The sequence below is a fragment of the Rhinatrema bivittatum genome, chromosome 4 (genome assembly GCF_901001135.1).
Source record: "Rhinatrema bivittatum chromosome 4, aRhiBiv1.1, whole genome shotgun sequence".
Taxonomy (NCBI): domain Eukaryota; kingdom Metazoa; phylum Chordata; class Amphibia; order Gymnophiona; family Rhinatrematidae; genus Rhinatrema; species Rhinatrema bivittatum.
In genome coordinates, this window is record NC_042618.1 from 240,129,340 (window position 1) to 240,156,071 (window position 26,732).

At 46.1% G+C, this 26,732-nt stretch overlaps 1 protein-coding gene across 1 annotated transcript in view; it reads right to left on the reverse strand.

The window, feature by feature from the left end:
- Nucleotides 1-271: 271 nt before the first annotated feature.
- Nucleotides 272-26,732, reverse strand: part of NRIP2 (nuclear receptor interacting protein 2) — a 114,535-nt gene continuing 88,074 nt past the window's right edge. The window contains exons 4-6 of the mRNA XM_029597572.1: nucleotides 19,523-19,659; nucleotides 1,566-1,618; nucleotides 272-908 (exon numbers count right to left, since the gene is read on the reverse strand). Of these exons, the coding sequence (XP_029453432.1) occupies nucleotides 816-908; nucleotides 1,566-1,618; nucleotides 19,523-19,659 (283 nt within the window). The 3' untranslated portion in view covers nucleotides 272-815. The remainder of the gene's footprint in view (nucleotides 909-1,565; nucleotides 1,619-19,522; nucleotides 19,660-26,732) is intronic.

Sequence of the window (26,732 nt, forward strand, 5' to 3'; positions counted from 1 at the left end):
AGGACAAAGTCTCATCAGGTGATTTCACACCATAGAAAATTCCAAAAGCCTCAAATTGGAGCAGAAGACCTGTTACCTGACTGATCATTCGTATTCAATGAGAATTTTACTATTCATATATTCCAGGACGATTTTCCTGCCAGGACTGAAAATTCATGAAATGCGGTGGCTTTCTTTTTTTTTTTTTTTTTTTTTTTTTAAGTACACAATAAAACACTGAAACCACATTAGGACCCTCTCTCAATGAAAAAAAGCTTCCTATACATTACAGAAGATGAAGGTCAGTGAAATCAACCTTCCAAGAAGAGAGGGTGAGGAAGCATTGTTCCATGTAGCGCAGGGATATTTTAGTCTCTAGGGTACACAACATGAAAGTGTGCTATGATTGTTAAACATTATTACCCAAATGGATTTTGAGGCTAAAAGGAAAAGAGTCATCCCTCCATCTCTACAGCTGTGAAAGACATCTCTGTCAGGGCCGGACTTCAGAAAAGCAAGCTAGGGCAGCCTAAATATAAATCCCGATGTGGAAGCAAAAGTAATGATGTAAACAGAGAGGATAAAAAGGACATTGACCCAGCATTCAAGAACAAATGAGAATCGGTTCATTTGACGGTGTGATAGCTTTCCTCACAGGTTGGCAGCTCATATGGTTACAGCAGAACAACAGATCCGGGCATCCACTCAGCTCATTCTATCCTCGATGGAAAACTTTGGCAAGGGCTCAGCAGATGCAAGTGTGTCTAGCGAACCCCTGAGTTCTTCTTCTAAGGCATTGCATCTCCTTCTTAATGCATACGGGGATGCGGACTCCATCACGGCCCATGCTCTTCCATGACATGCATAAAAGGAAGCTCTTGCCCCAGGGCCTTCAGCCGGAGGGTTCCGTCATCCAGATCGATACAGCACTAATGGAAGAAACAGAGAACAGGGTCATGTAGCAGAGGGTTAGGACAGGCATCAATCAGAAAAGATGCAGTTGAGGCTGACATCCTACGGCTCACACCCACAAGTGGCATTAGTGATGACATGTACTATCTACAAGCCTGCAATGCAAGAAGCAGAGTTCACTGATAAAAACCGTGCATGCGATCTCACAAAGCACTTGAGGTGGATTGCAATGTCATGGTGGTGAAAGAAAACCTATTGCTTCTTATTGGTTTCATAGAGATAACAAGTAAATCAGTATGCCACGGTGCATCCAAAATCTTTTCTGGTACCATCTCTGCATGCTCTATGTAAAACAGAGCTGAAAGCAAAGAGCTGATCACAGTGACGATAATAAGAGAGACACATTTTAACTTGAAAACATGTAAAATACAAAAAACACTGTAAATATGCGAACATCAAAGACGTTAGGAGTAAAGCTAGGGAACTGGGTAAAGCACAGAAACAGGCAAGCAATACATTGGGAAATGCAGGTATCTCTACTACTTTTCAATAAATATATTGTTTAAATACAAAAATGAGGTAAATACATTCTGTTTTGGCGTGTTTGGCTGTATAATGACAAATGACATAGCAGGCGCTCATGCTTGGGAGGGAGAGATCTGGAAGTTTCTTACTCTGAGAGACAGCAGAGTCTGAAGTCCAAAGCAAAAATCCAGCATTTCATCCTCTGTCAAAACAAAGAAGCCGGTCAGGGAGTCTGAGATTTGTGCCTCGGCATATTAACAAGTTTCTGCTGTGAGCGTCTGTCTGCCTTTCGGTACCTGTGATCCTGCAGTACGAGGAGGATAGGAAATCTTTCCCACAGAAATGTTTATACATAGCAAACACAGGGCAGGATTCTAACTGTGGCTTAACTAAACACAAGAGCCTATTCTACAGGTAGCAGCTGCTTTCCAGGAGAACAGAAGTCAGTTAATTGCAGAGGGTTTTCAAAGTCACTGGGGGCCGGATATAATAAAATGTGAATTAAAAAAATGCGAGCGTTAAGGCTGATGCAATAAGGCGCGTTCAGCAGACCACACAGTTTTACCTACAGTTGTGTGCACGTTTTTGGTGCACGCATATTCCTCCAGATGCAACAAGAGAGTTTTGCACACAAAAAAATGTGTATGTAAAACTGTGTGTCCTACTTAGCACCCTCGCATGGAAACCCTATGCAAATGAAGCCATTAATGATTAACACTAACACACACACACACACACACACACACACATTGTTTTCTAACTCAGGTTTTCCTAGCATTGGAAATGTTTCTCCTGGTCAGAGGTAAGTAAAATTTTCAGCACTTGTGTCAGTCTATGGGCAAAAGCTGAAGTTCTAGGACTTGTAATCGGGATTTATGTGCAGAATACATGCTTTGCACACAAAAGGCATGTTTTCTGTTTATAAAAATGACTTCTGTGCGCAGAAAAAAATGTTTTCTGCACCGAAAGCATTTTTGTGTGCATAGATCATATTCTGAGGGTAACTTTCAAACAGCTAAGCGTGGCCACATATATGGTTGCGCTGAGATCTACGATAGTATTTTACAACCCACGTGCATCAAATACATTCATATTATAAAAACCGTGTGTCTACCATGCCACGGTCACATGCATTACACTGGGAGTATTTCAATGCATTGAATGCATGTACTTTTCCTATCAGTTTGAAAAACAGATGTGTATATTGGGACGGATTTTAAAACCCCTGTGCGCGCCGGCGCACCTATTTTGCATAGGCCACCGGCGCGCGCAGAGCCCTGGGATGCGCGGAAGTCCCGGGGCTTGCTGAAAGAGGCGTGTCGGGGGCGTGTCGGGGGCGTGGCCGAATGACGCGGCGTTTGGGGGGCGTGATGCGGCGTTTGGGGGGCAGGCCAGGGGGCGTGGTGCCGGCCCGGGGGCGTTCCGGGGCGTGGCCGCGCCCTCCGGAACAGCCCCCGGGTCAGGTCTTGGCACGCCAGCAGCCTGCTGGCGCGCGCGGATTTACGTCTGCCTCCGGCAGGCGTAAATCCATGGATAAAGGTAGGGGGGAGTTTAGATAGGGCCGGGGGGGGGGGGGGGGTTAGGTAGGGGAAGGGAGGGGAAGGTGAGGGGATGGCGAAAGAAAGTTCCCTCTGAGAGCGCTCCGATTTCGGAGCGCCCTCAGAGGGAATGGAGGCAGGCTGCGTGGCTCGGCGCGCGCAGGATGCCCAAAATCGGCATCCTTGTCCTGGATTTTATAAGATACGCATGGCTACGCGCGTATCTTATAAAATCCAGCGTACTTTTGTTTGCACCTGGTGCGCCAACAAAAGTACGCGATCGCGTTATTTTTTAAAATCTACCCGATTACGCGCAACAATAAAGTAGGACTTGCTCTTGTAACCCCTGATTTCCATGCGTAAGTTGGCTTATTTTAAAACATGCACACAGAATTGAAATGACCAGTTTTCCTATTCCTCCACCAGTTTGCCCAGTCCTTCTTCAGGTCAGGGGCACCTTCCTGGTTCTTCAGCCTGAATTTCCCCCAATAGGTTCAGACCTCCCACCCAGGGTATCTGTACACAAACAAATCTGATACTAATTATGCAAGCAGGTGTAAAATTCCACAAGTAAACAGACAAATGTATGCACGCAAGTCTCTTCTAAAATAGCAACTTACACACAGAACTGTTGGCCCACCCTGGAATGCCCCTAAACTGCCACGTTTTTCAAGCATATATGTGCACATGAAATCTAACACATTCAGGGGCGGATTTTCAGAGCCCTGCTCACGTAAATCCGCCCAAAACCGGGCAGATTTACGCGAGCAGGGCCCTGCGCGCCGGGAAGCCTATTTTACATAGGCCTTCCGGCGCGCGCAGAGCCCCGGGACTCGCGTAAGTCCCGGGGTTCTCCGAGGGGGGCGTGTCGGGGGCGGGCCCGGTCGTCGTGGCGTTTCGGGGCGTGTCGGCAGCGTTTTAGGGGTGGGTACGGGGGCGTGGCTACGGCCCGGGGCGGTCTGGGGGCGTGGCCGTGCCCTCCGTACCCGCCCCCAGGTCGCAGCCCGGCGCGCAGGAGGCCCGCTGGCGCGCGGGGATAGGGAGGCGTAAATCCCCCGACAAAGGTAAGGGGGGGGTTTAGACAGGGCCGGGCGGGTGGGTTAGGTAGGGGAAGGGAGGGGAAGGTGAGGGGAGGGCAAAGGAAAGTTCCCTCCGAGGCCGCTCCGATTTCGGAGCGGCCTTGGAGGGAACGGGGGTAGGCTGCGCAGCTCGGCGCGCGCCGGCTAAACAAAATCCATAGCCTTGCGCGCGCCGATCCAGGTTTTTAGCAGATACGCGCGGCTCCGCGCAAATCTGCTAAAATCCAGCGTACTTTTGTTTGCGCCTGGAGCGCAAACAAAAGTAGGCTATTCGCGCGCCTTTTAAAATCCGCCCCTCAGTGTTTATAAAATAGTGATTATGTAAGTTCAGGCTACTTACGTGTGTATATGTACATTTTTACACCTGTGACTCTTTGACAATTTACCTCTTTATGCGCACAAATCATGTCTGAGAGTCCCTTGCTCCCCCCGAGCTTAAAATGTGCATTCCGGCTGTGCTGAGCACACATTTTTAACTCGGGTTTGGGCTCACATTTTCCAGTCAGTGTTTTTGGGTTTTTTTTAAATTTCTGATGCATTTGCATAATATTAGCTTACTACATTAGGAGTTTAAAAAAAATGTTCACCTGTGCATTAAGAAACTGAATTTCAGCACACAGTTTTATCCCGCATGTTATTGCATCGGCCCCATTTTTTTTTTTTAACTCATGCGGTAAATATTGAGTTAATTTCTAATGCAGTAAGCTAATGGTATGTAAATGCATTTGGAGTTTAACAAAGTGTGAGCACAAAAGTGTGTGTAGCCCAAAATGATTTATGCACAGAAAACATGTTTTCTAAGAATAAAATATGACCAGAGTGCATGTGAGTCTTTTCATTCCATGCTGGAATAATTTAACAGCAACATAGGCCTGAAGGGTAAGAGAGTCCAATCCTCTGGGTCCATACATAGTCTAAGAGTTTGTGCTGTTCAGATTCTCAACCTAGAGAAGCTGAGCCGGATTTGATCTCCCTATCACCTAAGCCAATGCAATAATCTGTGTGTTAAAACTGCATGCTGAAATCCAGTACACAGTTTCTCAATTTTTTTAAATCTCCCAATGCAGTAAGATAATTATATGCTAATACATCAGGAGTTAAAATGTGCGTTGATGAGTTACAACAGGTTGAATGCACAGGCTGAATGCACATTTTAACTGGGGGGGGTGAAGGAGCCACCACCGGAAGAGTCGGGCCAATGATGGCCGCCGCTACTTAGCTGGATAAGAATGGATTTACCCAGGTAAATGGCAGCAGCTAATCTCTGCCTCTTACCTAGACAAATCCGTACTTATCTGCCTATCTGGCAGGCCTCAGGAAAATCTTTTTTTTTATTGCCTATCTATCACCAGATAACAATGCTGGACACTTTTCTCCACCAGGCATAAAGTTTCCAATGTTAAAAAAAATGTGTGTTCAGCTAGTGCACCTCTGTGTATTGGGAGGGCATACTTAATGTCCTCATTAGCATGGGATTTCCCTGTGAGGGTGCTAAGCTGACCCTACATTTTTGAATGCTGAGCGTAAAACTCATTGCTGCATTGGAAGTAAGGTTTTTGCTCACAAATGATCATTCAAAAGCAGGTAAATCTGTGCGTTTGGCTGAATGCACCTCTCTATATTGGCCTGACAGAATCTTCCACCAGCTTCTTCTAACAAGTATAATACTAGAATATGGATTGACCTGCTTCTCTGTTAAGCAGTCATGAAGGAGCCCTGAGCAACAGCGCATAATACTTTTTTGGAAGGCCTACAAAATCCAATTCATTCTATTTACCCTCCATGCACTCTACTTTAAAACAGAGGTTTGCATTATATATGGCCCTCAGAATTTTACCTTTAGCCTAATTCCTCTCCTCTCCAGAATGCCTACCTCCCACCCCAGGAACGCCCCCCACTTACCTGACTAAATTCTAGCCAGATAATTCGTTATTCAGCTAGAATTTAGCTGGATAAGCCTTTTAAATATGTGGCTAAGCCATTTAGATGGATAACTTTCCTGTTATCCATTTAAATGGCTTTTGAATATGTACCCCTTAGCTTCTACAATAGAAGTGAATCCATTATTTCTTACAAACACTGAATTCCCACCCTTCATCTTGACAGGTCTTCTTAACCCCTCCTCCTCCTCCTCCAAAACCTGACATTCACAGGAGAGGGTTCATAAAAGGGACTGCATTCCTTGAAAGTTTGCACATGAGTGTCAGGCTGAAGATACACAGCCAGCCATTGTTGTACTGGACAAGCAGAGGACCAATAAATCAGAATTGTCCTATCCCAGAATTTCTCCATTTCCTTTTAGATTAGATTAGATTTTGATTTCTTAATTTTTTTTTGTAAATTTTATTTTTTGATTTTTCATTCTTACAACAGAACTGCAAAAACACATTATAAAATATTACAATTTAACCCCTCCCCATCCCTGCCCCTCCCCCAGCGCTCCCTCCCTGTAATTTAATTAAGCAACCTAAGTAGCAGACACTGGTCCTATAGAGCAACCTACCACTCAAAACTCTCCCAGGGTATAGAAAGGACATTATAAGGCACAATTTGCTCAATCATCATAAGGCAAACAGTACACTACGCGCTTTTGCACTTAAAGACAGAATATACACTTGCCATATTTCAAAAAATGAGCCATATTTAGTTTGAGACGAACTGCGGGCCAAAAGGTGTTCAAAAACTACCATTTTATGAAGTCTGAATCTCCAAGTTGTTGCACTTTAACCCAAAAGTCCAAAATTGTTTTGTTTTTTTTGCCAACAAAATTGCTATCTGTAAAAACAATCCCTGAGCTTTGGTTGTGATATGATGTAACTGGTCCATACAATCAAATAAGAAAAGATGGGAAGACAATGGCAAAGAAAAACCTAATAATTTCCCCAAACAAACCAGCAACAATGTCCAAAAGGCCCATCCCACAGCACAATCCCAAAAGCAATGAAAAAGATTGCCAATGGCACTTGAACATTTTAAACATTTGTCTGTAGATACCAATTTGGCTTTAAAGGCCCAAACAGAAGAGATAAACAAGTGGTGTCGAAATTTGAAGTGTGTCTCCCGAAGTAAAATATTTTCCAAAACTTTACTGATATTCTCAAAACAAGATTTTAATGCTTTATAGGAAATAGGGGCATCTAACTCCCGATTCCAATGAGTAGCTACTTCTTGCATAGGATCTGGCTATTTTATGGCTTTAAGGGCTTTTATCAAGGAGGCACAAGACATCTTTTGCCATGGGGAGACATAAAAAAAACTAGCTGGCGAGCAAACTCTGGTGAATACCGTTTGAATAAGTCATGTTCAATAAAATGTCTAACTTGCAAATAAACATAAAATTCCCTATGAGACAGATCATAATCCAAACACAACTCCGTGAATGCACGAACAGTGGCAGAGTCCACATATATGGATTGTCTCAAGGTAGTTAATCCATTAGCTGTCCATTTAAAAAAAAAAAAAAAAAAGCATATTCTCCAAGCCCGGTAAAAATCCCAGATAGCCCACAATAGAGAGAAATGGTGACACTTCCCAAGGGATCTCTAGTCGGCTACACAACATCCTCCAAGCACAGTGACATGCATCTACAATGGGATTACTCTTAAAATAATCAGGTAACACTTGACCAGAGACATGCAGTAAATTTCCCAGAATCGGTGGTTTACACCATGCCTGTAAAAAGCCAGTGGGTGAAAAAACCTCTGAACCAGACAACCAATCTTTCACATGACGTAATAAACATGCTAAGTTGTAATTCTGTAGGTTTGGACACTCCACCCGGCTTCTCTCCATGTTAGCTGCATCTTGGAAAGCATTAACCTGGCCCTTTTATTTCCCTACAAGAATTTCCCTAAAACTCTGTCTAATTTTATTAAGTGTCTTCGTTTAAGCTACACCGGTAGCATTTGTAGTACATAGAGCCAACGGGGTAACGCCATCATCTTAAACAAATGGATCCAGCCACAAATAGAAAAGGGGTGCGATTGCCAGGCAGCCAATTTCCTTTTAGTCTTTGAAAGGAGAGGTAGAATATTACAGTCATAGATCTGGAGGATATTAACCAGAATTTTAACCCCCATGTACTTCATCTTACTCCCTACCCAGCGCAAAGGAAAAGGGCCCGGCCAGTCAGCCTTCAAGGATCCGGAAATATCCAAGGCTTCAGACCTGTCTAAATTAATTTTAAGGCCCGACAACACCCTAAACTGCCGCTGCAGATCCATCACTTGCTGCACCGAGTGGACAGGATCCGTTAGGAAAACTAAAACCTCGTCTGCAAATGCTGCTATTTTAAAGTGCTTCCCACCCATTGCGAAGCCCAATTGTTCTGTCCCCAGTAAAGGGTACATGTTTGTGTCTGTATACATTGCATCCCACCTGTGTTTACTACAGCCCCTCCCCCCTGAGAACTCGTGACACTTTCTGTAACCCAGGACAAAAGTCTGAGAGCCTTGCCTTTAAAGGGAGTTTGCCTTTAACAGAAGCCCCCTCCCCTCTGTTCCTCCCATTGGGAAAGGGTCTGCATGCCTTCTCAATCTAAATTGGGTCTTCTCAGGTGCCTTATTGGCTGAAGGGACTGCTCTTCATGTCCCCTCCTGTGTCACATGGAGACTAGGCTCGCCACCATTGGATTTCCCACCTAGCCCCAGCCTGTGGGGACTTTTCCTGTAATCACTCTCCAAGACTGTGAGTCAGTCTCAGCCACGCCATGTAGAAGACACACGTGCCTGTAACCTCTGTTACAGAACAGCTTTTTTACATTCCTCCTACCGCTTTAATCCTAAAAGACTAATCAGCTTCAAACCCTCGTCTTCTTACCCTGCATCTCAAGAAACTCCTGTTCCTCCCTCGCCTACCTATTTCCAGCCACAAAGATCTTCATCTGAGGCTACATTGAATCCAACAATTGTGAGTAATAGAAAAATTATCTATGCAATAAATGATTCATACTTAAAAGATCTTTGTTTTGGAGACTGATTTGGAGGAAAGTTAGCTGTCTGGATGAGGAAACTTGGGAAGTTTTTATTGAGCCAGAACAGTAAAAAAGCTGATCTCTCTACAGAAAGTTACAAGCAAAGGGCTAGTCTGCTTCAGTAAAGCACCTTACTGAGAGCTGCAAGAAAAGTCAGCCAGTGATCTGAAAGTAAAAGCTCAGATCACACAGAAGATAATAACAGCAAAAAGCTGCTTAGATAAGAGCAAGTGAGAAACCAGCAAGTAGAAACTCAGGAAAATTCGTTTGCACAGGCTGTGAAACTTGTTGAACTGAAAGCCTTTCAAGGAACTGTATGCAGTATATTGAAAGAGGGATTTCAGCCTGTTACAGAAGGTTTGCATTGAACAAGAATCGTTAAAGACTGTCTTGCATTTGAATAAGCCTCTCCTGCCCGCAGTGTGAGAAGAAACAAGCATAAAAATCCCAAGTGTAAAGATTTACAATTCAGGACTAACTTTGGATCTGAAGGGCATTTGAGAAGCAAATACAGATTTAAAAGTCAGCCCAAACTGTAAGCAAGGAATACTTGGAGCTCCAAAGATGCCTTGGCTTTGTGTAATCTGAGACGAGGCGGGAAAAAGAAGCCCAGCTCCAGACAAAAGGACTTAACGACGGTACTTAAGTCTATTCAAGTCTTCTAAACTGAGAAACTCACCCCTCCCCTCTACCACTGCTACAGGCAGAGAGCAATCAGTTGCTATAGAGACCAAGATACGAGGCCTCCGCCTATTCCAGGGACTAGAGGTAATAGAAGCTACGGCGGGGAGGGGAAGATAGAAGCTACTCCACCCTCCTCTAGGTGCTCCATCCCTCCGCACATCCCCTTGTTATACCTTGCTGCTAAAGCTCCCTCCCTCTCTTCGCTACGCTCTGGCAGGCTAAGAGCAGAGAGCCAAAAAGACAAACCTTTGAAGTGTTGATTACAAGAAACTCAGCCTGAGCAACCTAATCACAGAGAGAATCATGGCTGAAACTTCAGAACAGCCGGCAAAGGCCATCACATTAAAAGACAACACAGAAGGAGGAGGGGAGAACGGGGAAGAGAGAGATGAAAACAGGGGATCAAAGAGATTGTGCGCACTTACAGAAAGAGCCGCACAGAGATATGAGGAGAGGAAACTGAAGCATGAGGACAAGATAGAGAGAGAATGGCATGAGATTGCAAAGAAAAAAGAGAAGATTTTAGACAGCCCCACCAATCTTAAGTACCACACAGAGCAGCTGAGGCTTCATTTCCAAATCTATCAGCTCAACACAGAAGAGTATCTCGGGTTCTTAACACGGACTAACACTGCAGAAAGCCTCGAAGAAAAGGGCCGCCAACAGAATTTACACCAAAAATGGCAGAGAATGGTGATGGACACTATTGACAGTGCAGAAGCAGGTGACATAATAAGCGAGACCAACTCTCAGCACTCTCGCACCTCTAAGTGTACATCAAGGTCTGCAAGGTCACAAGGGTCAAGACACTCGAGCCACTCTCAACTCAGCTCTATCATCCTCCGAAAGAGAGCAGAGTCCCAAGCAGCTATGGCGCGCGTACAGTATGCTGAACAAGCAGCAGCCCTCAAGATAGAAGGGCTCAGAATAGAAGAACAACAGAAAGCTGCCGCCACAGCTGCCGCCACAGCTGCCGCTACAGCCGCCGCCAAGGAGCGCAGAAAGGCTGAGCTAGAGATCGCCTTAGACCTGTTGCAGCAAAAGGGAGAAGCAGCAGCCCTTGAAGCCCAAATTAAAGTACTCGATGCGCCCCCGGACCGGGACAATGGGGAAGACCTACTCAGCTACATGGCCCAACAAGAACCAGTCTGGCAGACACTAGAGTACGTCATGGCTCACCCTCTAATTCACGCCAGCGCCAGAACATCACCTCCCCCAGAGCAACCTCCGCACCGGGAAGGAACACACCTCCCTCCACAAATAGAGACCTCAAATAGAGAAATCAAACCTGAAACACAAATTGCCATGAGTACCAGACCTCATGGCAGCAATCCACTGACTCTAAATCATACGAATGTAAGAGAGCCACACACAGGAAGCGTCCCAGCCGAACACCCCGAGCCAACGCACAACAGGAGAGATGTGCATAGTCAACCACAGGACATCAATCCAGCGAGGCCCGCCACCTTTCAGGATGAGCCTTCAGAAAGAGAAGACTTAACAAGGTATATGTCTCGCCGAGAACTTATAACCGCAGGACTCTACGCGTTCAACGACCAACCCAAGGATTACAGGACATGGAAAGCTGGCTTCCAAAATGCTGTGAAGGATATGAAGTTGAACTTGTCAGAAGAGATGAACTTGATGATGAAATGGTTAGGATGTGAATCGGCCAAACATGTGAGCAGATTGAGAACCGTCCACCTAAGGGATCCCTCTGCAGCATTAAAGGAAGTGTGGGAGAGACTCAAGCAATACTATGGAAACCCAGTCACCATAGAGAATGCATGGTTCGAGAAACTGGAAAACTTTCCAGAAATATCCAGAAAAGACAACCGAAAGCTATTAGAATTGGGAGATCTCCTCCGAGAGGTGGAGACTGCGAAAGCCGAACTAATTTACCCGAGTCTCAACATCCTAGAAACACCACGAGGCATGAACGCCATCATAAATAAGCTGCCAAGCGATATACAAGACAAATGGGCATCTCACGGTGCACAGTACAAAGAGGACAACGACAGGCACCCATCTTTCCATGTCCTCACAAAGTTCATACATGACTTGGCAAAGCACAGGAACGACCCTAGCTTCCAGTTCAGCGCACATGAGACACACAGAATCAGCTTCCGAGTGGGCGAAAGGCCAGCCAAAGAGTATGGCAACAACAGGAAACCCATTTCCGTGCACAAAATGGAAGTGTCACCCAAGACACCCACATCAGATGAACTTCCCGATATGAGTAGGGTGGCGGATCCAGACCGGCAGTGCCCCATACACAAAAAACCTCACCCACTCAGAAAGTGCCGAGGATTCAAGGGGAAACCCTTGAAAGAACGCAAAGAACTGTTGAAAAAGTACAGAATTTGCTACCGGTGCTGTTCTTCATCTAGCCACATGGCTAAAGACTGTAACACAACCATCAAGTGTTCAGAGTGTGGGAGCAACCGACATAATAGCGCTCTGCACCCTGATAAAGCAAACCTCATCCTTCAAGAACTTCACACCCCAGTTCAAACCACGGCGGGGAGGAGAAGGATGAACAAACACCAGAACCTGAAGTGGTCCCAAAATGTACACAGGTGTGCGGGAGAAATAGCAAAGGGAAATCCTGCACAAAAATATGCCTGACTAGAGTGTACCCCAAGGGGCGGCCTGAACAGGCAATCAAAATGTACGCCATCATAGATGAACAGAGCAACAGATCCCTGGCAAAGCCGGAATTCTTTGACTTGTTCGATATCCATGAACACTACTCACCGTACAGCCTCAAAACTTGTTCAGGAGTCGTCCAAATGACGGGGAGGAGAGCAAGTGGATATGTAATAGAAGCAATAGATGGCAACAACAAGTCGAACTTACCCATGCTCATTGAGTGCGACCAGATAACCTGACAACAGAGACGAAATTCCTACGCCAGAAGCTGCCCAACACCACCCCCATCTGAGATCTATAATGCATCGGCTTCCACCACTAGATCCGGAAGCAGAAATCCTACTGTTACTGGGCAGGGACGTACCGGAGTTGGTCAAGTCCCTGGAGATGCGCGATGATCCACCAGCCACACCCTAGCCTACTGACTCGCCTTAGGATGGGTAATAGTCGGCGATGTCTGCTTGGATCGGACAAGGAAACCAAGTGTTCAGACATATGCCACGAATATCTCAGAGAATAGAAATCCTACCCTATTTGAACCATGTCCTAACCATCTAAGCACCAAGGAGATCCTAAGCTGCAAAGGACCACATCTCAATTCAGCTACCAGCCGGATCACCCCCCCATCAGATGCAGAGGAACATCTAGGGGACCCAGTGCTTCAAGTCGCCATGGATGACGACAAACCTACCCTTTCGGTAGAGAATAGCCCGCTGCCTGCAGTGGCCACGCCCGGGCTCAGAAGGACAGCCCACGAAGGAGATAAAGAGTACGACGCAGATGCCAAACGCCTCATGGAAAAGGACTTCCATGTAGATGACGAGCCGAAGTCCTTACCCATTGCAGAGGAGGCAATACTGGCAAGCACCAGTCTATGGCTCCACGAAATAGCCTCTGACAAACCTGAAGTAATGAGAGCATCTCCTCCAGATGATCATGCCAGAGACTCAGAAAACTCGGTCCTGAGAGTGGACACACCTCCTCTCCAATGAAACCTTGGGTTAAATTGGGATCCAAAGAGTGACGTCTTCATGTCCCAAATCTCGACCCAAGGTGAACCACACACTCACCGAGGTGTCCCGTCCACAGTCAACAGCCTGCATGATCCACTGGAGTTTGTGACTCCAGCCACGATACAAGGAAGAGCCTTGTTAAGAGAGCCTTCATCAAGCGCCACAGAGTGGGACACCCCACTACCTCCAGCAAGGAAGCCAGAATGGGAAAAGTGGAAGAGCCCCCGAAGAGCGCTTCAACAGTTCCACACACTACGCACCCACGTTCCAACACCACTCAATACAAACAGCCACAAGGAGAACTGCAACTTCTCGGACACAGCGGTGAAGGCCATAGCTGCGGTAGGCCTTTTGAGAGCGACAGGTGCAGAAGGAACAGTGCGTGGAGACTTCATCTTCGGCAAAGTCAAGCCAGCACCACAACCTAACCACAGCATACCACGCCTAGAATCATGTGGAGCGGCGCTGGCTGAGGAAACAATGGAATTAACAACGGCCGAAATAGACATTCGAATTGATACCGTCCGTCCTCACATGGACAGCCAAGTAGTGCGGAGCTACATCTACAACCAGACAAGAAGGATCCATGTATATGCTCAGCTCTGGGGTTCAGCCACCCGGATCCGTTCCGACTGTGGAACCGACTTCGCAGGAACCTGTAAACAGTTGGGCATTGTATCCATCACGCCTTTGAGGCAAAAGACTATAAACATTCCGGTACCTCGCGGAAACTTGATGGCGGGGAGCTCCACAAGCATCAATGGAAACAAGTCCAACAGCTTGCCAACTCCCTTGGGACCCGTCGGAAGAAATAGTACTCGCCGGCTCTCCAGCACCGGAGCAAGTGGCGATCCAAGATCTTCTACAGGCCTGTCAGTGAAGTGGTACTCCTCTTGCCACGTGAAGAAACTTGAACTTCGTGGACTGTTGTCCACACCAAAGACTCTCTCTTTGTGTTGTCTGTCTTTCGTTTCAGCTTAGCGAAACTCCTTGAGGAAGACACCATCCACCGCCTAGATGACTGGATGACCGAGATGACCGCGAACTTCCCTGAGCGTCGAAAGATCCAGTTATAATGAACTTTACACTGTTGCATGACATGAGAACTGATATTGTGGTATCTTGTGATACCAGACAGGGAGTGTTCTGTCCCCAGTAAAGGGTACATGTTTGTGTCTGTATACATTGCATCCCACCTGTGTTTACTACAGCCCCTCCCCCCTGAGAACTCGTGACACTTTCTGTAACCCAGGACAAAAGTCTGGGAGCCTTGCCTTTAAAGGGAGTTTGCCTTTAACAAAAGCCCCCTCCCCTCTGTTCCTCCCATTGGGAAAGGGCCTGCATGCCTTCTCAATCTAACTTGGGTCTTCTCAGGTGCCTTATTGGCTGAAGGGACTGCTCTTCATGTCCCCTCCTGTGTCACATGGATCCTAGGCTCGCCACCATTGGATCTCGCCCCTAGCCCCAGCCTGTGGGGACTTTTCCTGTAATCACTCTCCAAGACTGTGAGTCAGTCTCAGCCACGCCATGTAGAAGACACACGTGCCTGTAACCTCTGTTACACGAACAGCTTTTTTACATTCCTCCTACCGCTTTAATCCTAAAAGACTAATCAGCTTCAAACCCTCGTCTTCTTACCCTGCATCTCAAGAAACTCCTGTTCCTCCCTCGCCTACCTATTTCCAGCCACAAAGATCTTCGTCTGAGGCTACATTGAATCCAACAATTGTGAGTAATAGAAAAATTATCTATGCAATAAATGATTCATACTTAAAAGATCTTTGTTTTGGAGACTGATTTGGAGGAAAGTTAGCTGTCTGGATGAGGAAACCTGGGAAGTTTTTATTGAGCCAGAACACCAATATATTTGAACATTCATCAATTTTCCTCAATAGGGGATCCAAGGAAAGAATATATAGCAGCGGGGAGAGAGGGCAGCCTTGCCTTCTACCCCTTTGTAATTCAAACTCTTGCGACATACAACCATTTGCCAAGATGATGGAGCAAGGTTCCTGATAAAGGGGAGAAATATTCTGCACTATATCTCCCTCAAACCCAAATTGATGCAGGACTAAAAACAAATACTGCTAAGCCACCCAGTCAAATGCTTTTTCAGCATCAAATCCTACTATCAATGCCTTTGTCAAAGAATGTTTGCTCTGTGTCATATCCATAACCTCAGGATATGCTTGCTCGCTGTTCTACCCTCCACAAAACCAGCTTGATTCTGTGAAAGCAAGGAGGGCAGCACCAAATTCAGCCTATTTGCAATGATTTTGGCAAAAAGTTTCAGATCAAAATTCAACAAAGATATGGGTCTGTACAAAGCTGGCTGACCCAGATCCTTAGGGAGAACCGTAATATAGGTTTGTTTACTATCTCTGGGAAAGGGACCTTTTGATAAGGCCTCAGTGAAAAATTCTTTAAGTGTATCCCCTGGATCCTCATTTAAAATCTTATAAAAATCCATGTTGAGCCAATCTGGACCCGGGGCTTTATGTAAAGGACTGGTCTGTATACTATCCGATATTTCCCGGCGGGTGAACGGTCTATTCAACCAGGACAACTGTTGGGCAGTTGCTCTTGGCAGAGTTAAATTATGAAAAACCGATCTTCCACCGCACTAGCCTCCTCTACTCTATCGCTCTTATAGAGCTATTCATAGAAGGACCGAAATATCCGACAGATCTCTGCAGTGGTGGTCTGTCAAACTCCATTGGAATTCCGCTGCGCCTTAATATAATTATGCCCCTTTTAAATTTTTACTAAATTAGCCAGCAGTTTTCCAGCCCTATTCCCAAAACGGTACAACTTATGTGTACAACATAACCCTCGTTGCTTTCTGATGTAAATGACAATTCAAGGAGTACAAAGCCTCCCTGTAGCGTTGCTTATTAGCCACAAATGGATATTCCGTTAATCTCACTTTAGCCTTCTGAAACTCTCTTTGTAAATTCCCTTCTGCTTATTAAGCAGTTTAGTTTTCCAAATCAGATATGCAGTAACCTCCCCCTGCATTACCGCCTTCCCCGTTTCCCAAAACAGAAGAGGATGGGATTGATGTTGAGAGTTATGAGCCACATATTCTTTCCATTTAACTCTAAGGTATTCCTGAAAAGCAATATCCTCTGTAAGATGAGCAGGGAAACACCACCGGCGGTGTTCCATCCTAGGGCCCCCAACCTGATATCTATCTATATCATGGAATGATCAGAAAATTCAGTGGGCCTTTGATTTCTTAATTTGATATACCGTATTTTCCGGCGTATAAGACAAGTTTTTAACTTCTGAAAATCTTCTCAAAAGTCGGGGGTCATCTTATACGCCGGATGTCGTCTTATAGGGCGAATAATTACCGTTTTTTTCGCTCCATAAGACGCACTTTTTTTCCCTCAAAAGTGGGGGGGAAATGTCTGTGCGTCTTATGGAGCGAATATAAAAAAAAAATAAAAATTTAACAAACCCCCCCCACCCTCCTGACCCCCCCTCAGACCTGCCAAATTAACTTACTACAACCCTCCACCCTCCTGACCCCCCCAAGACCTGCCAAAAGTCCCTGGTGGTCCAGCGGGGGTCCAGGAACGGTTCGGGAGCGATCTTCTGGACTTGGGCCATCGGCTGCCAGCAATCAAAATGGCACCGACGGCCCTTTGCCCTTACTATGTCACTGGGATCGACCAATGGCAGCGGTAGCCCCTGTGACATAGTAAGGGCAAAGGGCCATCGGCACCATTTTGATTACTGGCAGCAGACGGCCCTTTGCCCTTACTATGTCACAGGGCTACCGCTGCCATTGGTCGAGCCCAGTGACATAGTAAGGGCAAAGGGCCATCGGCGCCATTTTGATTGCTGGCAGCCGACGGCCCTTTGCCCTTACTATGTCACAGGAGCTACCGCTGCCATTGGTCGAGCCCAGTGATATAGTAAGGGCAAAGGGCCGTAGGCGCCATTTTGATTGCTGGCAGCCGACAGCCCAAGTCCAGGAGATCGCTCCCGGACCGCTCCTGGACCCCGCTGGACCACCAGGGACTTTTGGCAGGTCTTGGAGGGGTCAGGAGGGTGGGGGGTTGTAGAAAACTAATTTGGCAGATCTTGTGGAGGGGTCAGGAGGGTGGGGGGTTGTATTTAATTTGGCAGGTTTTGGAGGGGTCAGGAGGGTGGGGGGTTGTATTTAATTAATTTGGCAGGTCTTGTGGGGGTCAGGAGGGTGGGGGAAGCTGAGGGATTAGTTTTAAAGGGTCGGGGTGGGTTTTTTTGTTTATCGGCTCGGGCGCAGCCGATAAAAAAAAAACCCGATCAGGCCGGATGAAAAAAAAAACACGATGTGAATCGGAACCGGATTCAGAACCGATTCCGGTTCCGATTCACTTCTCTATTACCGGTACCTCCTTCTCTGCCTCTCAGATCTCGCACATGCACGTCTGCGCCGTTTCACTGCAGTCCTCAGGAGCGAGATCTGAGAGGCAGAGAAGGAGGTACTGGTAATAGGATACAAGGGCGGGCCAGAGGGATGCGTTACCGCTCTGATAGTCTTGGAGACAGGGAGGGCTGGGCAGGCAGGGAGAGCTGACCAATCCAAGCAGGATTTGTATACAACAACCAGCCAATGGCCGGTAAGGTACATCGCTTGCCGTGATTGGCTGGTTGTTGTATACTGGGTACCACATACAGTATGGTTATGTAGTGACACAGAAGGGAAGTCTTATACGGCGAGTATATCCCAAACTCTATATTTTAACTGGAAAAGTTGGGGGTCGTCTTATACGCCGGAAAATACGGTACTTTCCTTCATCAAGGATATCAGGGTGAATTACAATACTACCATAGTAAAATAAAATAAATATATTAAAATTAAAGCATAAATTATAGTACATACAATTACACGTTTAATAAAAAAGCAGTACATATCATAAAATAACAGATCTTAACACCTAAAATATGCATCCTGAGCTAGTTTATAGATTGCAGGCAGTTGTCCAATAATGCTCATAGGTTTGTGCATTTCTTGGGTGGAGAAAAAAGGAAAATGTAATCTTGAGGCCAATGTTACACCGAAGAGGATACTAGCTTGCTTTCTCCAGCAGGGGCCATCGACCTAAAAAAAAGAAAATGTCTCTCTCTTAAGAAGGCTGAACTATTTACCTCGAATTAAGGGCCTGATTTACAATGGTTTTTTTCCCCAGACACACAGAATGGGAGAAAAGCTTTAGTGAATCAGACCTTTTATGTACTGTAATTACCAAAATGTTGGAAGGCATTCATATTAATTATTTGATTACATCTCTTTGTTTAGGAATGATTAGTACCCGGATGGACAGAACACTATATTTCATGCTGATACTGTTGCCTGTACCAAGCTGGAAAAATGGATGAATAATCTATTTAGAAAACCAAAAGGAGGTTTAATGGAAGGAAATAAAGCAGTGTATCGTGAATAATCTAGAGGACATACAAGATAGTTAGTATATAATCTGGAGATGCTTAGGATATGATAAGGATAGGAAGGTTGCCTCCCAGTCCGCACCTTAATTGATGCGGACTGGGAGGGAACTGGGGGAGGCCTGATTGCATCGCCGCACGTACTTTTCTAATATCCCCTTGTGGGCAGAGCAGGCCACCCACCCACACATGTGCACGTGGACATGAAAATCCGGCGCGCATGTGCGCACGGGACCCATGTTTTTATAACATGTGCGCGCTGACGTGTGTACTCCTTTTAAAATCAAACCCTAAGTAAATAAATAATCTGGAGTTCAGTGCACCCTTCTTTGTTATCTAACTTGTTGTCGTTGCATTATAACAGCAGGCACATAGAACAGGGTGATGATTCTCTTTAATTTAACCTTTAGCAACCTTAGTACTTCTTGATTCGAATCACCCCAAAGTTCTGTCAGCGCATCACAGTGCCAAACAGCCTCAGTCCCAAATGTTAGTACTGTGCACCCTATTCTAGTCCTAATCCTTTACAATAATGGTGACCTGCCTCCAACCAGAATTTATTGCATCACATTCATAAACATTGAAAGGCAAATCATTAAACAAGAGTTTGAAAAGCTTTGTCTGTGTCGTGCAGGCTTTTTACTGATATATTTCAGGTGATACAAAGGAACAGTGGAACAGCAACAGGAAGAAACTAATGGAATGATTCTGGTAGACTCCTCTACTCACCTACAACAAGCGCCGAGCATTGCACCCTTTCTTCACCAAGCTGGATATTCAATTGTTCCACTTGACCAACGATGCTATAACTGTATGGGAAGCAGAGACGTGAATCCTCACTTCCAACCTCTGGCATCTCCTCCAGCCTGCGAGGCATTAACAAGAATATTCTTTTCAGTTCTTCATTTGTAAGCAGAGGACAAGACAGACACAATTTTGGGAAGCAACTGATCAGCAGCTCGCTGGTAGGAAGTAGTTGATCAGCAATGTCCTATTTTAATCACGATTTTGCAGAAATTGTGGATCCCACAATATTAGACTTCTACTTCAATTTGAGAAGGGCCTTAATTATAGATTTTCCTAGCATGTAGACACGGACTCAGGACCAGTGGATTTATGTTCTCCCGCCAGCAAATGAAACGAAGCAAGCTGACATCACAGTATATATAACCCTGCAGTTACCCCAGCCTGCCAGTACTTTCCATCTCCAGCAGATGGTGGACATGCATCTCCCTATAGGGATTGCTTTGAGGTTTTTGAAAGGAGAAATTGAAATTCTAAATTCAGGAAAAGAAAGCTTGGCTCTTCTGTGGTAATACCTAAAGGTCCCTCCCCCAGTTGAGAATTCCTGAGGCGATTTCCGTGGTCCCTCAGAGGTGAGCCTTGGTCCTGTAGCTGGGTTTCCCAGCATGGATTTAGCTGCTAGTTCAGCTGAAAGGCAGCAGATGCAGGAGGCCAAGCGTGGTGGTGACGGCAGATGCCCTCTCCCCCCGCAACCGGAGACTGTCTCTGTACTCAGCCGGTAAGCGCTGAGCTCAGGTAAAGTTTTAAAAAAAGGAGAAAGTTTTACTTGAATCACAGACAGAGGAGTTTTCAGGACTTCCTCTGGTCTCTGTTCTCAGTGCGCCGTGCCGACGTTCATTCCCGCTCCTGTTGGAGTTGGGGAACTCGGTAGCCTGGCGGGTTTGAGCAGCACCAGGTGGAATAGGCCCCGCACTTGGGCTTTTTTCTTGCATTCTGCTTGGTAGGCCGTGGCGGCCATTTTCGCGTGCTCTTGGGTATGATCTACTGCCCTCTAAAGGCCGTCAGTGTGCACATTGTGTTGGCTATGTTGCACGCATTGTGCGCTCGGTTTTTGGGAGCGCTTTTTACGTGTACAAAGGTTTTTTACGTGCTTAACTTGGCACACAGGTTGTGCATGCGTCTTGCTGCACTTTCTTCTAGGTGCTTATTTTTTGCGCACATTTCATTTTAGAGCGCAAGCTGTTCCAACGCACGTTTACTGCAGCAATGGTGTCAGTAAGCAAGAAAACTAAGTGTCTTCCTATTTGTGTTGCCTGTCATATTAGGGCTTCTAACCTGTGTCAGTGCTGCTCAGACGCTCAGGGAGAGTTGTCTTCCTTGGATTTTGCTAAGCCTGGCTCTTCCCATTCTAATGATGGGTTGGTCATGGCCTTGATTGGGGGTACGCCAGATCTTGGTTGTCCCTTGTCTGGCTCCTCCACTGGCAAGGGCAGTACTGTGGGACCAGCTCCAGTTCCTTCTGGGCTTGATCTGGACCCAGCTGCTTTTTCTTGGGTGGAATTTTTTCAAGGCTCACAAGCCTTTCCTCAGGCGCAGTCCTCCGCTTCCCCCATTTCTGTCCAGTCAGACCCTCATCCAGTGGCTCCTCCCTCATCCAGTCGCTCCCCCCCTCATCCAGTCGTGTGCTTAAGCGCCAGGGCTCGCCTTGGCTCCCTGCGGATGTTCTGACAGGAATCCGGATGGCACTGATGATGAGGTTGATCCTGATTTCCTGGAAGATGGGGAAATTCCTCTAGGGCTAGAACCATATCGAACCATGTTGTGATTCTTTCATAAAGATGAACTGCCGGCCCTGATTTCCCAGAACTTGAAACAGCCAGGTGTTCCTGGTTCAGATGCTATGTCAAAGACGAGGAAGAATCCCATTTTGGTTTCCTTACGTAAAGCCTCTTGTTTTTTCCCCGGTGAAGAATGCCATCCAGAAATTGATTGATCTGGAATGGGATGCCCCAGAGGCAAATTTTAAAGGGTGTCGGACATTGGAAGGCCTGTACCTCCTGGATCTGGCTGTGAGAGAGCATTTGCATTTTCCCAAAGTGGATGCTCTAGTATGTACCAGGTCTAAGCGGATGACTATCCCCATAGAGGGAGGAACAGCCTTGAAGGTAGTGGCGATGAATTTACAGATTGCCTCCTGTTGTGCCCTAGTGGTGAGATCTTGTCTGCTTCTCTCTCAGGAAGTTGATGAGACTGGAGGAAATACCAGAGCGGTTATGGAGCCTGCTGCTGCCTTTTTATCAGACACAGCCTGTGATTTGGTCCGGACCTTGGCCAGAGGAGTGGCTTCAGTGATAGCAGCCAGGCATCAACTCTGGTTGCGAAATTGGTCAGCTGACACAGCTTCCAAAGCCAATCTTACCAAGATGCCCTTTAAAAGCTCGCTCTTCTTTGGAAGTGAGTTGGAGAAACTGGCCAGTAAGTGGGGTGAGTCTCTGGTACCTCAGTTGCCAGAGGATAAGAAACAGTTACAGCCCCTTTGGCATGAGGGGTTGTTTCCAGGGTTCCAGGCATTTTCATCCCTAGAGAGGGACTACCTTTCAATGGACTCGACCTTTCAGTAGGTCTCAGCCCTTTCGTTCCCGGCAGCCCAAGAGAGGAGCGGGCTTGGGTGGTGGACCTTCCTGAGCTTCTCAATGAAGGTTTGCCACCCCACCTTCTGGAACAGGAAATAGGGGGACGTCTCTCTCTCTTTTATCAGAGGTGGGTCGAGATCACATTGGAGCAGTGAGTCCTGGAGGTGATACACGAAGGGTATGCACTGGAATTTCACAGTATTCCTTGGGACATGTTCATGGTGTCCCCTTGCCACTTCCCACAGAAGAATCAGGCAGTGGAGTTCACGCTTCAAAAGGCTCTCAGACTGAGGGCTGTGGTTCCAGTGCTCACATCTCAAGAAAGTACGGGGCAATATTCCATTTATTTTGTTGTGCCCAAGAAGGAGGGCTCCTTTTGTCCCATCTTGGATCTCAAGAGGGTCAACTGTCACTTGAAGGTGACTCATTTTCATATGGAAAGCTTATGCTCGGTAATAATGGTGGTGCGGTTGGTGGAATTTCTGACTTCCTTGGATCTGTCAGAGGCTTACCTTCATATTCCCATCCGATTGGAACACCAATGCTTTATATGCTTTATTGTGTTGGGGTGCCATTATCAGTTTCAGGCGCTGCATTTTGATCTAGCCATCGCTCCCAGAACATTTTCCAAGATTATAGTGGTGGTAGCAGCGGCCTCATGAAAAGAAGGAATCCTGATTTGAGCCAAGTATCACGAAGAGAACCACCTGGTGACATACAATGTGATCTCCTTATTGCAGGTGCTCGGTTGGGTGGTGAACCTGACCAAGAGCAATCTTCAACCATCCCAGTTGTTGGAGTGTCTGGGGGTCCGGTTCAACATGGGACAGAACAGTGTTTTGCTACTGGAAGTTTGGACCCAGAGACTGATCGCCCAAGTGCGTCAGTTGATGAACACCATACACCCAATAGTGTGATCCTACCTACAGGCACTTGATTTGATTGCAGCTACCCTGGAAGTGGTGCCATGGCAAGGGCGCATATGTGTCCTCTTCAGTGCTCTCTGCTATCTCGTTGGACCCCAAAGTCTCAGGATTATGCGGTTTTACTCCACTTGCTGATGGAAATCTGGTCCTGCCTCCAGTGGTGGTTGTAGGAGGATCATCTGAGAAAGGGAGTTCCCTTGTCCTCTCTGGCCTGGTTGGTACTCATGATAGATGCGAGTCTCCACGGTTGGGGGGGAGCTCACTGTATAGAGTTAATGGCCCAGAGGTGCTGGGATGCCGAAGAGTCCTGCTGGAACATCAATTGCCTGGAGGCACAGGTGGTATGGCTGGCATGTTTGAAGTTCAGCCACAGACTGCAGAATCAAGCGGTTCACATGATGTCCGACAATGCGACGATGGTGGCCTATATCAATCACTAGGGAGGAACCAAGAGCCAGCAGGTATCGCAGGAAATTGTCCAGCTTCTGGAATGGACAGAAGGTCATCTGCAGATGATCTCGGTCTCTCACATTGCAGGAAAAGACAAAGAGCAGACTTTCTCAGCAGGGAGAGTCTGAACCCAGGAGAGTGGGTGTGGTCAGCCGAAGCATTTCAGCTGATTGTGGATCACTGGGGCCTTCCATTCTAGACCTGCTGGTGACTTCTTGACATGCAAAGGTTCCTCGCTTCTACAGTCACAGGAGAGATCCGTGGTCCCTGGGAATAGAAACTCTCATACTTGTCTGGCCAGAAGACAGATTGATTTATGCCTTTCCTCTGTGGCCCTTGCTGAGCAGGATAATTCTCAAGATCGAAGGCCACAGGGGGATAGTGCTCTGGGTGGCACTGGACCGGCCCAGGCATCCGTACTATGCAGATTTGCACTGACTCAAGGTGGAGGCCCTTCTTCGTCTTCTGCCGCACATGGATCTGCTTCATCAGGGACCTGTTCTTCATGAGGATCTGACTTGATTCTGTCTTACGGTTTGGCCTGTGAGAGGATTTGCCTGTTAAAGCATGGTTATTCCTCTGCAGTGATTGCCACTTTACTCCATGCTCGCAAGTTCTCCATTTCCTTGGCTTATGTGCAGGTTTGGAGAGTTTTTGAGGCCTGGTGTGAGGAGCGGTGTGTTCTTTCTTGTTCAGTTAAGATCCCTCTCTTTCTGGATTTTTTGCAAGATGGATTGAATAAAGTCTTGACCCTTAATTCCTTGAAGTTGCAGGTTGCGGCTCTTGCCTGTTTCAGAACCCTACTGAATGGTGTTTCCTTGTCATCTCATCCTGATGTGGCCCATTTTTTGAAGGGAGTGAAGCATCTTAGACCTCCTTGAGGTTACCAGTTCCATTGTGGAGTCTTAATTTGGTGCTGGACTTTTTGGCGGGCCCTACTTTCCGACCACTGTATAGACTTTCCTCACAGTTGTTGACTTTGAAGACTGTGTTCCTGGTGGCTATATGTTCTGCGCATCAGATTTCTGAGCTGCAGGCCTTGACTCGCTGGAAGCCGTTCCTTTGGGTGAATCCAGGGGTGTTACAACTGCGTACTGTTTCATTGTTCTTGCCCAAAGTAGTTTCGGACTTTCATTTCAATCAGTCCATCTCCTTGCCATCCCTGGATAAGGTCAGGGATGCGGAGGAGTTTCGCCTTTTGCGCTCCTTGGATGCTCTTGTCGTGCAGTATCTGGAGGTCTCTGAGTCTTTTTGAAAGACAAATTGCCTGTTTGTTCACCATGGCAGGAGTAAGGGTGCTCCAACTTCGTGGGCTACCATAGCTCATTGGATTAAGGAGGTGGTCAGGCCACATATGTAGATGCTGGAAAGTCATTATCTACTCAAGTTAGGGCTCATTCCACTAGGGCTCAGCCAGTGTCATGGGTGGAGGTTAGTCTGTTGTCTCCTGTCGATATCTGCCGAGCTGCAACATAGTCCTCCTTACACACATTTTTCAGGTTTTATCATCTGGATGTGAAGGCCAGGGAGGATGCAGCCTTTGCACATGCAGTGTTGACTGGACCATGGGCAGCCTCTCACACTGGTCCTGAGTTCATCTGTCTACACGCTAGGAAATAGAGAAATTATGTACCTGATAATTTTGTTTTCCTTAGTGTACACAGATGGACTCAGCTTCCCACCCTTGGCTACTGCATGAATGTGTCAATAGTCCTCCTGTGGGGCTCTGGGTGCCAAGGGATTACTGGTAAGTGTTCTTCTAATCCCTAGCTTGGGGTACCTAGAATCTTATGTGAGTTCAGTGTTTATGGTTGGTTGAGTTCAGTTCATGTTATCTGTTTTTAATCATGTTTTAATCAAGTTTTTTGCTAGTCTGTCCACAGATGTTTTTGAAGAGAATACTGGCAGGTTGGGGTCACTGCAGGGTTATATATACTGTTACATCAGCTTGTTCCATCTTCATCTGCTGACAGGGGAGCATAAACTCACTGGTCCTGAGTCCATCGGTCTACACTAAGGAAAACGAAATTATCAGGTAAGTAATTTCTCCATTTACAACCATGCATTCACTTCGTAAAGGCATTAAGCATAACTCAGCTCATAATCCATATCTGGTATAGTTATTATTGTGCTGTGAGAAGTACAAACAAAAGTCTCTTTTGTGGATGGAAACAAATAACTTGTGTCTGCCTCATTTAATCAAAATCTGGAGCTGAATTTTAAAAATATTAATTTATCCCTTGTAAAATTAAAAATCTGTCATAAAGAGCTAGGCCAAATGGCCAGTGGCAGTATTCTGCACTGCTATGTAGGCTTGATTTGTGGACAAGGTTCTTGCTCCGTGAGCTGGTAGGGGCTGGAAGCATCGCACAAGTGATGATCTCAACTCTCTGGAGGGAGTATTAGACATCACAAAAGAATAACACCTACTGGCCAGGAACAAGCCACAGGCATACTGAGTTTCGAGGAGATTTGTAGTTGTTATTGGAAAAGATGTATCACTGCAATAGCAAAATTATGAGAAATTATATAAACCAGTAAAAGGCCTGGGATAATATTTAGTATGTGAAAAAAAATAGTAGAGAAGATAATGTCTGCTTTAGCTATCAGTCCTAATTTGTATTTCACTCTTAATTCCTCAGTGGATTGCCAACTGTGATCATGATTGTTAATGTATGATATGGGGACACTTCTATTAGGAACAGTATTGAGACTAAACTCATGTCACATGGGACACTGAGCACTACCAGTCATCAAAGGGAATGACTTTCACTTCCAGCTAACCTGCACGAACATGTGACCTGTAGGCAAGGATTTCTTTTATCTCTGTGGCAAATTGCATTCTTCCATTATTAGTTCACATCTTTCCTTTAGAACTCTGGTATGCAATCTATGTCTTTTTGCCACTGGTCTGATCTAGAACCATGTACCTACCTATGTGCTCAAGAGAATTCTAGATTCTGGATCTGAAAGAGGTAGTTAGTATTTACTGAACAGAACAAAAATGCATCCAAAGGCTTTTTTTTTTTTTTTTTTTTTAATCAGTAGCACTAATCAACAAATAAGAAAAGTCTTGGAATCAAATCCAGATATTCAATAGCAAAATTGTTAAACCTATTTTTTATGTTTTACAGTTCTGGAACACAATCAATACTTTCTGCAAAGCCAATACCAAGTCAGTATTAG